Consider the following 15019-nt stretch of genomic DNA (forward strand, 5'->3'; position numbering starts at 1 on the left):
CGGTTGATCCTAGGCCTGAACGTTTGAACCACCAACTCAGTTCGATAGGTGGGTGCCCATGCTTGACGTGACTCTCGATCCACTGAAAAGTGCCATCGTTCGGCATACCATCAGGCCTCCACGACGTTCCGGGGAGTATGCGAGCTCATCTGGAATCAACATGTCGCGTCTTCCGGGGTTCCTGGCAATACCGGATGCGTCGCGAGCTCCCACTGAACCTCAGCAATCCAGAATTACGCAGAGGACCCAGTTCTCGCACCGCGTGCATCCACGTTGATTCTTCACAGCACTCACACCGTGGCACTAGCGCTATTATCCACACGTTGGACCCGGCGAAACTTACGCCGCAGGATCATCTCACACCCGCATCGTACGTGACAGCGACAAGTAGTACACGAGTCTATATCAAAAAGACTCGTGATGACAGCCCGAGGGTTCTGTTCATGTACAACCCCAAGGGACAGGATCCACGCCAGTTTCATAACCAACAAATTGGCGGGTTCCTGTACTACCACCAGCCCCAAGCTCGTGCTCCTCCCCTCGTAGGCGAGCTGCGCTTCCGTATTACCCCTTCAAGCGATCCTGTCACATTTTCTTCCGGAGATGACTTGAAGACAAGACGCGGGGTTCCTTGGTGCATAACCCTTCCCGCCCTTGCTTACAACAAGTCTTTCTTGCCTATCAGACATCTTCTCACCACCGTTGATGGGATGGTACCTCAGCATGTGATGGACTTTGCGCGGAAACACCATCACAAAGTCTGTGCTGGTGATGTCATAGGCTCACGGTACCTGTACGCCTTCGGTCAACCATTCGACCTACCTCTTGATCGTAACGGGCACACATTCACCTTTATCGGCAAGGAGGGCCTAGCCCGCGCAAGAATCTGGCACATGTCAAGTTTCAAGTCGCGAATACTTTCTGAGGCTTGTCAGAGCTATCATTTCCCTCTTGCAGGTCAGTGGCCATTCCACTCCTTCCGTACAGTACTGAGCGCAGGCGATCGACTCCTGAGCTGACATGTTAACTTCGACAGGTACCATCCTTTGCTGTTTCGAGCCATCGTCGCTACCAGAACATGCCGGCAAGCGTGTTGCAATTGTGCGCGTTTTGCGGTCCCTTGAGTGGGACCCAGTTCGGGCCAATCCCTCGTATACCGGACCGCAAATGCCGCGGGAGCTATACCCTCGAGAAGGCCAACTATTGTTACGGATGTCGCTGAAGGAGAAGCCGCGGATATGCGCGTATGATGTAGACAACGCGTCGGGGACGACGAACAGTGTTGGGCCGCTTGGTATACTCTTCGACAACGCGATCGAGTATGGCGTCCCGGGAGACTCTTGACGCGGTACAGTTGCCATCGTCTTTGTCAGCGTGGACATTCTGTGTAACTGACTTGTGATCCTGAGTAGACAGGACTGCCGGGAAGTTGTCATAGTGACTCCGGCTCCCAGTCCGAGCTGTGTCTGTTCTGTTCCCTTCCTTTTCTGTCGTTGTGCTGTATAATCTGAGCATCATTCAGCAAGACCGTCTTTCTGTGTGACATGGCGCCGGCGCAAGCGTGCTGCGTGCTCTCCCATCATCCCTGCCCGATAGAAGAGAAATAGCTCATGATCGCCTCGCGATGAGCTCACGAAGTACATCATATAGACCCATGTTCTACTCGCAAATCATTATTCACATTCCGGTGCGGATGTCTTCGCTTCTACCTCTTGAATTCTGAATGAAGATCTCATACCAGACACTCGGATTCACCAGGGGATTATCTCTCCCTCGAAATTCAAGAACTTCCCTGAGTCGCTGGGCTGAAGCGCAAGGACAGTCTTCACGACGCCCGAGACCGAGACCGAGACGGGGTACATCGCGTTCTCCCCACCCATATCTGCACATCGGCATCAGCACACCAGCGTAAGGCATCGCGCAACTGAACGAGGGAGGCCAACAGGGAGTAACCACTTGCCTGTCTGAACCCATCCCGGACAGATGGCGATCGCGACGATGTCTGGCTTTTCCTTCGCCTCCTTGTAAGTCTGCGTGCGTCGCGTCAGCTTCACGATCCATTCGAATTCATCTCGACAAACGCACCAGCATGTTCAGTCCCGCCTTCGAGATTGCGTACGACGCGGCGACTCCGGCGCGTACACCCTGGTCTGCGCCGATGCCGCCGAACGTGCTCGACACGTTCACGACCGTCTTCTTTGCGCTCTTCTCGACGGCGCCGATGAACGCCTGCGTGACATACGCGGTCCCCGCGACGTTCGTCGCGAACGCCTCCTGCATGACCTCGACGTCCATCGTGAACGCCGTGTCTAACCCCCCAGGTAGCTTCCAACGATGGCCGATCAGTGTCACATGCGCGCGAGAGGCAGGTTCAACCACATACGATTCCAGCGTTGTTGACGAGGTAGTCAATGCCCCTTCCACCCAGGATTCTAGCGACATCCTCCGCGGCCTGGTGGACCGACTCCTTGCTCGTGACATCGAGCGCGACGACATGCAGTTTCCCTCCCGAGACGTGCTCGACGAGCTCTTGAAGCTCCGTGGCCTTCGTCGGGCTCCTGCATGCCGCTATGACGGTGTTGGAGGGCGTCTGCAGGAGCTGCTTCACCATCTCCAGACCGATACCCCGGTTCGCCCTGTGCAGTGCCCGAGGCCGGTGAGTATTTGACCGAGTCCGGAGTCCTATCCAGAGAAGAGCGAGGGTCCGAGACGTACCCGGTGATGAGCCACACGTATTCCTGCGTCATCCCTGCCAGTGGTGTCGTTGTCGTTATCGCGACCGTCGAATTGAGCAGGTTGATGATGAGCGAGTCCGGTTTGATACAGAGATGTCCGGCTTCGTATAAGTACGGATGGGTGACGCCTCAATCTCGGACTCGGGCTGCACGTAATGCGATGATATCTGTGGGTACGCGAGGGCCTGCTGTGAGTCAACTACCCTAGTATTGGACTCAAGAACACTGATCCGCGGGCCCGAAGCACGCATCCCAAGACTCGAGAGTCCTGACGGGCGGTCCCGTATGCGACTCACGCACTCGCATCTGCGCTGATTCTGAACTGCGGCGTACGGCATGGCGTCTAAGAACACTTCTTCAGGCTTAGTAGTACGAGGGGCAGTCAACGCAGGAACACGAGAACGCGATGCGGCCTGGCACTGTGCGAAGAAAGAGATCCGAGCATAAAAATCATTGTCTATGGCTTCCTACCAGACTAGCCAGCACACCGGCTATACAAGCCCAACGCAACACTGTTAAGGAACCACCGTACTTTGGCTTACCGAGGATACCTGCGCTCCCTCCACAAAATCAGTCGTTGATGCGATGATCACGCACCGAGTCAAGCTGGCGTGGAAGGAGCAACTGAAACGGAGTCAGCCCGCAGAACCGATAGAGGGACATTCTCACCAATATGAGGAAAAAAACTGGTGCGCATGCCAGAGCACATACGAGTCAGCGGTATACATACAGAACTCGGCTGCGTATACATGTCGAGGATTGATCGCTGTCGGGCACGTGCATCCCTAGTTCTGACTCTTGTCTCGTTCCAATCCACTCCGGGGGGATACTGTACACTTCAGCGATTATAGACAGCAGACGGCCAACTACCACGGATACTGCTCGCCCTTGGTGTTGAGGAACTTGCCCGAATCCTCCGGCTTGAGCGCCCCGACGGTCTTGAGGATTCCAGTGACGCCAACGGAGACTGGATGGTCTGCGTTCTTCCCACCAAGGTCTGAAATTCGCGTATGTGTCAGCATATGTGCAGGTTCGAAGAAGGCGAAGGAGACGCGGACGTACCTGTCTGGAGCCACCCCGGGCACATACTGATGGTCGTGATGTCCGACCTTTCCTTCGCCATCTTATATGTCTGCAATGCCGCGACGATGCCAAGTCAGCCAAAACCCACTGTATGTGACTCGGAGACTCGATGCCCTCACCAGCATGTTCAGACCGGCCTTCGCGATCCCATAGGACGCATGCGGGGCGCCGACATCTGAGCTGATGCTGCCCATCAGGCTCGAGATGTTCACGATCGTCTTCTTCCGACCCTTCTCGAGGAACGGGAGGAAGGAGCGCGTTTGCGACGAGCGCGGGCCCGATGACGTTCGTCGTGAATACCCGCTGCATGGTGTCTGCATCCAAGTCGAACGCGGTGTCGAGCCATCCCAAGTTCTGGCCCAGCACCAAACGTCCGAGTCAGCCGAGTTCACGTTGAATTTCCGCCCTAGGGGCGCATGGAAAATAGAAAGATTACGCACGACTCCGGCGTTGTTGATGAGGTAGTCGATTCCGAGATCGCGCACGATCTTAGTGGCCTCGTCAGCACCACTCTGGATCGACGTCGGGTCGGTGACGTCCATCTGGACGATGTGCAGTCTTTCTTTTGCGCTGTCGACCAGCGCACTGAGGGCGGGCGCACTTGAAGTCTGCGACGACGGTGTGGCTGGCAGGAGATTCGAGCAGCTGCTTTTTCATCTCAAAGCCGATGCCCCGACTAGCTCTGTAGAACACGCGTACGTGAGCACATGTCAGCATCTGAACGTCTTCGAAGCTTCAAGGATGTGCGACGGACCCTGTGATGAACCAGGAATATCCTTGGGTGGCCATGATGGTATGTCATTGAACGTATGCGTGAATTCGAAGCTCGAGGATGGTTTATATAGGGAAGGAGGTCGCGATAATATATTCCCACAGCGCGCCAAGAGGGGCTCGGGAAAGACGGTGGGTTGCCATGGTTTTGTATCTGAAAGCATATAGCGGATAGCGGAATTAGCGTGTCACTTGTATACAACTGAAGCCTGCCCAGTGTATAGCACATAGCAGACCGCGATGGGGATGAGTGAGTCAAGTCGAACCGTGGCGTCCAACGGTTTCGCACGATCATTTGGCGTTGAGTAGTCTCGATCACATTGGGATGCTGACTAAGCAGCGGGATTCTGCAGACGGGAGCTTGAGTGCTCTCAGTCTCAGTCTCTGTCCGCCGAGTGTCCGTGTTCTGTGTTCTCTTCCGTGCTCTCGCTGTTGTGCGATTTATGGCTACGACAATGGCGACAAGACAGGTCTCGCACCCATCAAGACGCACAAATCAGTCCGTCTCTTCCACCGCCTCCTCGTCCCGCAGCGAGCGCGGTGCGTCCACTCGTCCACAAGCAAGCGTGAGTACTTTCTTTCTTATCCTTCTTCTTTGGCGGACGCATGGGCATGGCGGGCTGAGCGGTGGATGGAATGTGCTCGCACCGGAGGCTATGGCGAACGGAGGGGGAATACGGCACACGCCCGGACTGGCAGTCGGTCAGAGGTGTTCGATTGGTCTCTTGCGTTCAAAACCCCGAGTTGTGGTCTGAACGATATCCACCCATACTACGGACACACAAGACACCTGGAACTTTTGGGGGGCACCACTCGGTATCGAGAAGGGATGCGGACGCGTCGGATTTCACTATCCTCCCAATCCGATCTCTTCATCATCTCCCCTCCGCGCTCTTCCACCATACCACCCTCTCATCACGCAACCAACACTCCCGCCCAGTGGCGACATGGGCTGTATCTGCAACTGCTCATCACTGTGTCCGTCGCGACGCCGTGTCCTCCCGAGGTCCATCCGCAGTTCCTCCTTCATGGTTGTTTATAAGCCACGGAGGTCGATCAGACAGTCCGTGCTCAGTCTCAGAATTCGCACTACGGACATGCAAGGAACATGGTATCATCGTCGAATGTGCAAATCACTCGGCCCCATGAAGGCAGACGCATCGGACTTCCCCATCCTCTCAATTCGACGTCTCCCTCCGCGCCCTTCTACGCCTTTCCGTCTCTCGCCACACAGCCAACACTCCCGCACAGTGGCCACATAGATTGTATCCCCCACCCGCCACTGCCTGTCGCGCATCAGTTCTGAGCTCTCGGCCCTCCACGTACTCATTGAGACGCGCATCCTAATGTTGGCCTCCCTACACGCCACTTGTATGGCTTATGCGTAACTCGCGTTGAGCTTGGCCAACGGTGTCCTGACTGTGGGGTAGTGGGACTGTCGGATTACACCTACCGCGTTGCCCTGTCCTCCCGAGCTGCATCTGCAGCTTCTCCGTGATTGCCCATACGTCCTGCCCCTGCTCTACTTATTCCTGCGCGAACAGGATGAGGCTTTTTCCATCCCTTCTGCTTCATCTTTCGTCTCGAACTAAACATGAACTGATCATCGTTCGTCTCGGCAGCCCGCCGTTGAATCCGCTGTTACAAGACTTCTGGTGTCCATTAAGGTCCTTCTGGAGTCCCTCACGCAATGGAGCAAGCAGGTCGTCGACGAGAACCATGTTAGTGACGTGTACGTTCGTTTGGGGAATGACTTCAACGCGGCAGTGGCTGCCTTTGGAGCGTTTGGGATCGACATGAGGTACGTCCTCGCCTCTTCCGCCCCTGCTCCTCGTGTCGTGTACAAAACCACCTTTCCAGCGAGCTCTCCAACGTACCCGAAGACCTTCGCTCTGTCCTGGAGGCCTGCCTCTCCGAGGACGCCACACCCGAAAACCTCGAGATCTTCCTCCCCGAAGTACGCAAGATTATCACCAATTTGCTCCAGGGCCTTCGCGGCAAGCAGTCCATCTATCGCCGCATTGTCTCGGACCAGAAACGTTCGGACGGCGGCAGTGACCGCGACTCGCGTTCCTCTCGCGTCGACCGCGCGCGGGAGGACATTATTACCCGCCAGCCCTCCCGCGGGCCTACTCCTTCGAACGACATTCCACCACGGAGCAAGACACCCTCTTCGCGACGGAAGCCATCCAATTCCGAGAACGTGCTCGCACCACCCCCACCAGAACCCTTTGTCGGCGGATTCGCCGCACCTGGCACTGTTCCAGATCCAGATGCGGCCAAGCCTTCACGTTCATCCACACCTATTCAGGCGCGTCCTTCTTTAGGGCAGTCGAACAGCTTTCCCACTCCTCGTGCGTACTCTACATCCTCTGCTGATCCCAACTTTCCCCGCGACCCGCGAAATCAGCCGAACGGCGTCGGGACACCACCCCCCGATCAACCATTGCCTCCTCCTCCATCCTCGCAGCCACCAGTCCCTAGCCATGTGAAGCGTTTCTCCCTCGTCGATGCCCCTGTCCCTCCCCCACCCGCTGTCATTGTCAACGACGGCGCCGCGCCCTCACCGTCTCCTGAAGGACCCGGAACACCGAACAGCCCTCCGGTCGAGAACGTGCCGCTTGAGCAAGCTCCGCCCGCTGTGCAAAACTCGCTCGCGGCGCTGAAGAAGGCGGAGGCGCTCGAGCGGCGCGCGTCGAAGCGGTTCTCGACGTACAACATCTCGAAGATGACCGGCGGTACTGTGCGCGACCGGTCAGGCCAGGGCGGCGGGAATCGACGATCGTTGCTCGCCGCGAATGGCGCGCTCACGCCGGGAGACCTCGCTGCGCTCGCGGAGGACAGCGATACGGCGAGCCCGAGGAAGAAGGGCACGCGCTCGCAGCGCAACCGCGGGCCTTCGCCGATCCACGAGGGCGAAGAGCCTCCACCGGTGCCGCCGCTGCCCTCCAAGTCTCCGTCTCCGCAACCTGGTGCCACCCCAGCAGAAGCACCAGAGAAGCCGCCTGAACGCAGTAGCCCCGAAGTTCGTGTGTCGGCAGCCGAGTCCGAGAGCCCGAGCGAACCTGGGAAGCCGTTCCCGGTGTTCTTGCAGGTCGGCCGGGAGGTGAAGAAGGTCGTGATCGAGCCTGGACTGTCGCTGTCGAGTCTGCGGATGCTGTTCGTGGACAGGTTCGCGTACAGTCCTGGGCAGGACAACTTCCCCGCGATCTACATTCGCGACCCGTCGAGCGGCGTGCAGTATGAGCTCGAGGACGTTGATGAGGTCAAGGAGAAGGTCCTGCTATCGCTGAATATCGAACGTAAGTCTTGCGCTGGGCTTCAGGAAACATTGCTGACGCTGTCGCAGCCCTCGACCAGATCAAGCAGCACATCGACTCGCAGATCTCGTCGCTGCAGCAGGATATCAAGGACTTGCGCACGGCGGTGGTCAGCAACCGGCGAACGTCGACGATCCTTACCCAGCCCATGGCGGAGAGCACGCCGGTAGCGCCTCGACCGTCAGAACAGCGGTTCCGCGACGCCGCGCGGCGGATATCGAAGCTGCTTCCTGACCAGGGCACGCCGACGCGCGGTCGCTCGCAGAGCCCGACGCCTGCCCCGCCGGAGCCGCTGCAAATGCAGATGACCGGTACGACACTCCTGCCACAGATGACGGGCGCGTCGATGGTCTCCGAGTACACGACGCGGGTCGTCTCGGACTTGAAGACGCAGTTCGACGAGGTACAGAACCTGCGGCGCGACCTGGGCATCATGCGGCAGCTGTACACGGAGTTCATGAAGCAGACAAAGGAGTCGCTCGGGACGCTGCGGGCGCAGACGCAGACGGTGCGGCAGCTGTCGACGGCCAAGGTCGGCGGCGCGCGGGCGTACATCGACACGGGCAAGACGAAGCTGGACACGCGCTCGTCGAACGTGCTGACGCGGATGGAGGAGCTGCAGGATACGGTGGAGAACATCAAGGACGACGTGCTGAAGCGGAACGTGTCGCCCAAGGCGTTCTTGCTCAAGCAGGTCAAGGGCGATATCGACGCGGTCGCGGCGGAGCTAGAGAGCCTCAAGGACCATATCCAGACCATCAAGCCGATGTGGAAGAAGACGTGGGAGGAGGAGCTGCAGAATATCGTTGAGGAGCAGCAGTTCCTCCAGCACCAGGAGGAGTTCCTCGAGGACTTGTTCGAGGACCACAAGGCCGTCATCGAAGTGTTCGGGCACGTCGAGAAGGTCATCTCGCTACGCGGGTCCTCGAGCAAGCGCAGGGCGCCGACGTTCAAGCCAGCGCCGATTGACGAGGCCCACGGCGGGATCAGCACGGTGATGATGGAGATCAGGAGCGCGGCGATCGACCCGGAGCGAAGGTTGAAGGCAATAGCGGCGAACGAGAAGAGCAGGGAGAAGGAGCTCGCCAGTCGGTCGGACGAGTTCCAGACAGAGCTCTCGGGCTTCGTCGCTGGCAAGAAGCTGCGCATGACGGGCGGGGCGGAGGAGGCGGAGCGCATGCGGCAGCGGAGGAACGAGCTTACGCTCAAGGCGATGTTCAACGCAAGCGGGACGGGGTCGCCCTCGCTGGGGACGGGGTCTGCACTCCCGTCCCCCGTTGCGCCGCAGTCTCCTGCTATTTCTGCGGCACCGGTTCCTGCAGATGAAGATGCGTCGGCAGCCGATGCGGCCTCGGAAGCTCAGGCTGCGTCGTGAACTGTGTCCGCTATCCAGCTCTCACATTGACAACGATACCCCCCTTCAAATTCCGTTTATCACCACATCATGACCACTACCGCTGCGAGATGCCTTCCCGGGTTGGACAGCGCATGTACCGTCTTCGTCGCTCATTGCATCCTTCCGCTGTAGTCCTTATTCAATGTCGCACATTCGTTCTCGCATTCAGCTTGCCCTGTAGACTACTGTCGCGCTCATCTACTGTTAATTGTAATCCATATTGCTCCCACTGGCTGCGGCTGCGGATAACGCAATGTTTCCGGCTTTGCGTAACCTTAAAGGTCCTCATCCCAATGCAAATGCCGCCACACCTCGTCAAGCTATGTTGATGTCAGGCGACCTGTTGCCTGCGTATGTACTGTGTATACTCATGGATTCACTGTCGTCGTGAGTCTATGATCCGTACGAACTTGGCGGCGCGCGCCGTGGGAAGTTCACGTTCCCGTGACCGACGCGTAGCGAGATGCATGCTGCAGCAAGTCGACTTGACTCTCGACCACCAACCACCATCCCTCCTCCGGATACCCTTTTACTTCTTCCTTCTCTGCGTTTGAGATTGTTCTGTTGTTGCCCTAGTATCGTTATACGCTATCTTCGCGCTTTCTACTTGGACTGGATTCGTTCGACTTGGGTCGGTTTACGCTCAATAGACAGCCGCAGACTCAAACCACCTTCGTATGTCTCTCATTACTGCGTCTTCTACCACACAACGTGACCTCTAATTCTCCACGCCTGCCTACAGCTACGACCAGAATACCTGGAGATGGAAGGAGATGTCGAGGGCATTCAGTGCACCGAACGCGCGCCGAGTCGCGCTGGCCACCGTCCGAGTCGCCCTCCAATGAAGCGATCGAATGCATGCTACAACGCCTTTCCTGATCTCCCTCCCATCCGAAACTCCCCCACACCGCCGCTTGATACCTCCAGTAGCACGGACAGTGGGAGCAGTAGCTCCAGCGGGAGCGACTCCGACGACGAGTTCAAAGTTGACCTCACGCCACTCTGTCCCCCGTCGCCGCCCTCCCCCACTTCTCCTTGCAGTGAGTCCTCGTCCGATTCCCTCTTCTCCCCGCTCGACCAGGAAGACTGGGAGCGTTTCCACGATGGCTTCGCGCCTCCCGCCATTCACGGACCACATTCCGCTTGCTGGCCGTCTACGCCACCGCCGCGTCTCGAATTCCCTCGTATACTGCGCAGTTACGCCCATTACGGGTGGTCGAACAACGCTCTGTATGAGATGAAGGCTGCGCTCTGGTACCGAAGACAGTGGGCCTGGTGGCATTATGAGGAGCACTGTCGGTACTTGGCAGGTATCCGCACCGACGCTACCGATGATGGGATCCCTGCCACTATCTTCTACCCGCCACCGCCTGCCTTGCTGCCCTCGCGTCGCATGCCATGGATGAGCGCGAATGGTCTCCCGCTCCCGACCGCGCAGCGTATCCGCGCGCAACCCCAGCCAGCAGCGGATGCAGCGTGGAAGGCGAACTGCGAGTACTTCAAGCCTATCTATCCTCGCTTCGGCGACATCGCTGACCTGCGTGACCCGTCATGTGAGGAGGCGGATCGAAGGTACTACGCTGTTCCCGCGTTCAAGCTTCAGCAGTTCGTCTACGTCAGCGAGATGGATGCGCTGCGCGGGCGACCTCGCAGGGCTGCGAACTTAGTGCCTCCCAGCCCGCTCGCTCGTTGCTGGACTCCGGACTCGCCTGCGTCCGTGTATAGTCAGGACGGTGCCGCTGTTGCATCTCCGCTCACAGAAATGGCGGTAACTTTTCCCGGTGGCCTGGATCCCTCGAGTGCCCTTCATCCGATCATGACCGAGTGGAGGTTCCGTTGGGGGATGATTAATCGCCTCTTCCCGTCCCCTCCACCTCCGCCTCTTCACGCGCATCCCTATCTGCCTCATTGGTTCCCGCCGTCACCTGTTGCGCCGCCACCGCGTCCGGGTACTCCGCTTCCCGACGAGCTTTCTCCGACGCACACCATGGATGTTGTCTCCGCCACTGAACTCTCGGTGCATGGGGACGAAGATCCTGTCGTGGACACGACCATTGTCTCAGTCGCCCCCGCACCACTGTCTGAGGATACCTCCTACACTGAGATCTCTGTTCACCTCTCTGCACCTCTCCCCGTCCAGTGTCCTGTGGACGTTCCTGCCCGTCCCCCCACCCCGTCTGTTCGACGCGGATCCGAGTCAATTGCGCAGGGCACATCTGTTGACCCCGAACCTGTTGTTCGACTTCCCTCTCCGTCCCCTTCGCGTGCGACGGTGCCGATGGTCTCTCCGCTCGCGGTCTCGAGCAACAGTCGACCGACGGTTTCGACGCTCGCGCAGGAGCTGGAACGCGCTGTTACGGACTCGGAGGAATCGTCGTCTGTTCGCTGCAGCGTCCAGCTTCCCCCCTCGCGTCCCGAGTCTCCGCGATTCTGTTTCATCGCATACGACACCGAGGACCTGTTCGCGGACGAGTACGCGGTCGAAGCTGAGGAGGATTATGGTAATCCCGGGCAAGGCCTGCATGGGTAGCAGCCCTGCATGCGTGTACTCGTAATGTATAGTTCTTGTACAGCAGCGGTCCGTGACCTTTGTATGTACATAGTAGCGTGTAGTGTAGCCCGACGACCTAGTAGTAGCTCAGTGTATCATAGTACTTCGTGACTCTCTGAGGTGTAGAGACAACACTCGGCGTGTTTGACTTTGCCCTGTGAGGAGAGCTAATTGTCTAGCCACACGTTCTGATCTTGATGGTGCATTGTCACCACATGGTGAGATGGCCGAGCGGTCTAAGGCGCCAGACTAAGGATCTGGTCCGAAAGGGCGTGGGTTCGAATCCCACTCTCATCACTTCTTTTTTGCCAATATCTAGATTCAAGGAACGGGGATATCGGGAACATGAGGTTTCCATCCCAGCCGGCTGCGGTCAGTGACTGTGGCCGGTGGTGATATCTGAGTGACCGCGGTCGATCACGTGGTGTAAAAAAAGTGACTGCAGTCACTTCAGTTAATCTTGCCATCAGCAAAATCTCTTAGAGCGCGCAAGCGCATGCAATGAAGGCAATTCAAATGCAATCACAAGGATCCATGGAATCTCTGGGTGAGGGATTGGAAGCGCGTGCGCTGACCTTCCCCCCATATTCCAATGTGCAGACGATTTCTCAACGTAGTTTGTAAGGAAATACAATCTCAACAGAATCTGGTAGAATCTGAGTGGAGGTGCGGAAGGTGCAAAGAACGCATGCATATGCAATCTAAGAGAAATTGCGAGGGACCACTTGGAATCTCTTACAATGTGTAAGTCGCCGAGCGCATTGGTGCTGCGACAAGTGGGCGCTGATGGAATGATTAGGAAACGCGCCTGAAATGCAGGCATGGTTATTCGGAACGTTCTCAAACAATACACTGTACATAAGGAGCTAGAATTACAGATCTATGAGTCGGAGGTCACGGTAGCGGCATTGGCTAGCTGCTGGAGGATCACGTTGGCCTGGTCTTGTCCACCAGCGGTGGCCATCAAAGAAGGCCTGGGCGAAGGAGCACCATAGACATACCTGTACAAAGTCAGTGTCCCTAGAACGTGGAGGAATTCATAGAATGACTCACCAGTTCCAGAATGCAAGGATTTCTAGGGCATTGCAGGGGTAGGGGTGAGGGTGGAGGGTTGAAGGGTAGGGTGGCTGAGGGGTAGGGGTAGAGGCTGGACAACCCTCCCCACCCTTACTGGTACCCTGGAGGGTTATCTATACTTACTTGGTGTGAAGTAGGCCATTTCTGGCAGGGACGATCGATGAGGAAATGGGGGATCTCTTACTTTGTCTGCGACGCTGAGACGTCATTGTGCGATAAGGGTAGAACACACAGGATTACCCACTGAGTGAGTGGTCCAGTGCGTGGTCATGGCTTGCCAAGTTTTGCTTGGGACCTATGTTTTTGGGAATACTTAGGCATGTTGCAGTATGGTAGCAATAGCAGACATTGATGCGATAACTTTCTAATCACACATAAGGATGGGACTGGAATGAATCATATTATTGAAATCAACGGAAATGATAAACATTCTATGACGATACACGCGGGCGAGATGCGAGGGAAACTGGTATGATACATGTCCAAATGCTAACGTTCCTGCTCAGAGTTGGTCCTTGATTTCTTCCAAAGCAAGAACGCGTATGCCGTGCGCGGCCATCACACCCATCAGACTACGACAGGTAGGGCACTGGAACCACTGGTTTGGGGCAATGGGACCGTGATTGGCCTCCTGCGTGCCCCACCACTCATCCGCGCATCGGTTGCAGACGGCGTGCGAGCAGGGATAGCTAGAAATCATTCGTTAGATCATTAGACTGTCAGTACAGCGAGAACTTACACGTGCACGATCATTCGCTCCCCGAGACAGATGGGACATTCCATCTCGCGCCGCACACCTTGCAGAGTCCTTCGAACTCCATCTTGCATGAATAAGTAATTGAGCGATTGACAGAAGTGTGCAGAGAAGGCTCATCGCTTACCTGCTGTTGATGGAGACGCTGAGGAGATTGGTCAGTAACCTAGCGAATACAATGAAGTGAAAGACCACTCACATTGACTTCCGCGGTGGTCTCGCGCGTCTTCTGGTCGAGCTGCCGCTGTGCAGTGCGGAGCTCATCCTGTCGCTTCTCGTACTCGGCTTCGCGCTCAAACATGCGAGCTTGGAGGACCGAGTAGTCGGCTTGTGTGCGGAGGGCAGTCGCGTGGCTCTCGTCGATCATGCGTCCCATGCGCTCAACCCGGTGGAACATGTCGTCGAGAAGGACGCTAGTGTCGGAGTGAGCCTTGCGCGACTCCTCCAGCTGAGCTTGCGTCTCTGCGTGAGCCTTCAGGCTGTCTTCGAGGCGACGACACGCCTGTGCGTTCTCGGTCTCCCGCTTGGACGCTGCGTCCTGCAGTGCGGGGATCTTACGGTTGGCGTCAGCGAGTTCCATAGTGAGGGAGTGCTTCTCCTGCTGATGCAAAGCACGATCCTCTCGGTGGGTCTGTTCCTGCTTCTCCAAGGTCTCAGCCATGAAAGTCTGGTCGTGCGTCAACATATCCTCAATACACCAACAAGACCAGTGTAAAGCGGACGTGGACGGTGCTGCAGTGCCCTGGAGAAGTTTGCGGAGTTCGGGATCCTTACTGAGCTTAGCAGTTTGGTGAGATGACCGCAGCACAGAGAACCACCCACCTTTTTACCAGGAACTTACCTCCTCGGGGGTGTAGCAATTCACAATGTCAGCGTACGTCTCGCTGCAAGTGGGGACGGGCGATGGGGATTGGGGTATGCGGCTCGAGGGCGCTGCCTTGACATTGCATTAGTACGATGTACAATATTACTCTACGCCATGTAATACAGATCTAGATTCAAGGAACGGGAATATCACAAAAATTGGGGTCGGAATTTTTGCCTGAAAACTGGCACATTGGTGGGTATAGCATACAGGAGTATGTGTGCCAAGTATGAGCTAAAACGGCGGAGCCGTTTTTGCGCTATGTGGACAAGAAGGGGGTAATGCTGTAGGAGGCTATTGCAAGCCATAGTGGCATTCCTCTGGCTGGCACAAGGGCTAAAAGCATAGATAGGATATAGACAGTGATGTGTAACAAGTTTCGTGGGAATCGGACAGAAACTGCAGCCTGGGCAGGGCTATGAGCGCTGGGAGGGAGGAGGAGCACCAGGGTCAGAATTTTTTTGAGC

The 15019-nt window shown here is 56.9% G+C and overlaps 6 protein-coding genes and 1 non-coding gene across 7 annotated transcripts; 4 read left to right on the plus strand and 3 right to left on the minus strand.

The window, feature by feature from the left end:
- Positions 1 to 21: 21 nt before the first annotated feature.
- On the plus strand, positions 22 to 1524 carry L226DRAFT_536112 (uncharacterized protein). The gene is made up of 4 exons (XM_067681043.1): positions 22 to 48; positions 115 to 957; positions 1037 to 1348; positions 1413 to 1524. Exons 2-3 carry the CDS (start codon positions 195 to 197, stop codon positions 1342 to 1344), a joined length of 1071 nt encoding a protein of 356 aa, XP_067534411.1. The 5' UTR covers positions 22 to 48; positions 115 to 194; the 3' UTR covers positions 1345 to 1348; positions 1413 to 1524.
- A 22-nt stretch (positions 1525 to 1546) lies between these two features.
- L226DRAFT_553593 (NAD-P-binding protein) lies at positions 1547 to 3033 on the minus strand. Its single transcript, XM_067682936.1, has 5 exons — positions 2716 to 3033; positions 2384 to 2636; positions 2086 to 2325; positions 1961 to 2030; positions 1547 to 1882 (listed from the first exon to the last, which is right to left on the minus strand). The coding sequence occupies exons 1-5, from the start codon at positions 2745 to 2747 to the stop codon at positions 1752 to 1754; spliced, it is 726 nt and encodes a 241-aa protein (XP_067534412.1). The 5' UTR covers positions 2748 to 3033; the 3' UTR covers positions 1547 to 1751.
- Positions 3034 to 3601: 568 nt separating this feature from the next.
- L226DRAFT_572101 (NAD(P)-binding protein) lies at positions 3602 to 4607 on the minus strand (the record flags this gene model as incomplete). Its single annotated transcript, XM_067684643.1, has 5 exons — positions 3602 to 3732; positions 3798 to 3867; positions 3938 to 4388; positions 4420 to 4500; positions 4573 to 4607. 5 exons carry the CDS (start codon positions 4605 to 4607, stop codon positions 3602 to 3604), a joined length of 768 nt encoding a protein of 255 aa, XP_067534413.1.
- Positions 4608 to 4974: 367 nt separating this feature from the next.
- L226DRAFT_536115 (AIP3-domain-containing protein) lies at positions 4975 to 9578 on the plus strand. The gene is made up of 4 exons (XM_067681044.1): positions 4975 to 5155; positions 6212 to 6390; positions 6450 to 7891; positions 7939 to 9578. Exons 1-4 carry the CDS (start codon positions 5045 to 5047, stop codon positions 9282 to 9284), a joined length of 3078 nt encoding a protein of 1025 aa, XP_067534414.1. The 5' UTR covers positions 4975 to 5044; the 3' UTR covers positions 9285 to 9578.
- A 32-nt stretch (positions 9579 to 9610) lies between these two features.
- Positions 9611 to 12021, plus strand: L226DRAFT_613950 (uncharacterized protein). The gene is made up of 2 exons (XM_067686568.1): positions 9611 to 9980; positions 10048 to 12021. The coding sequence occupies exon 2, from the start codon at positions 10069 to 10071 to the stop codon at positions 11833 to 11835; it is 1767 nt and encodes a 588-aa protein (XP_067534415.1). The 5' UTR covers positions 9611 to 9980; positions 10048 to 10068; the 3' UTR covers positions 11836 to 12021.
- A 52-nt stretch (positions 12022 to 12073) lies between these two features.
- On the plus strand, positions 12074 to 12153 carry L226DRAFT_t135. The gene has a single exon. It is a non-coding gene; the product is annotated as a tRNA-Leu (tRNA).
- Positions 12154 to 13580: 1427 nt separating this feature from the next.
- On the minus strand, positions 13581 to 14348 carry L226DRAFT_523916 (uncharacterized protein; the record flags this gene model as incomplete). Its single annotated transcript, XM_067678854.1, has 4 exons — positions 13581 to 13622; positions 13731 to 13754; positions 13815 to 13832; positions 13887 to 14348. The coding sequence occupies 4 exons, from the start codon at positions 14346 to 14348 to the stop codon at positions 13581 to 13583; spliced, it is 546 nt and encodes a 181-aa protein (XP_067534416.1).
- Between the last annotated feature and the right edge of the window lie 671 nt (positions 14349 to 15019).

Source organism: Lentinus tigrinus, assembly GCF_003813185.1.
Source record: "Lentinus tigrinus ALCF2SS1-7 unplaced genomic scaffold L226scaffold_16, whole genome shotgun sequence".
Classification (NCBI taxonomy): Eukaryota; Fungi; Basidiomycota; class Agaricomycetes; order Polyporales; family Polyporaceae; genus Lentinus; species Lentinus tigrinus.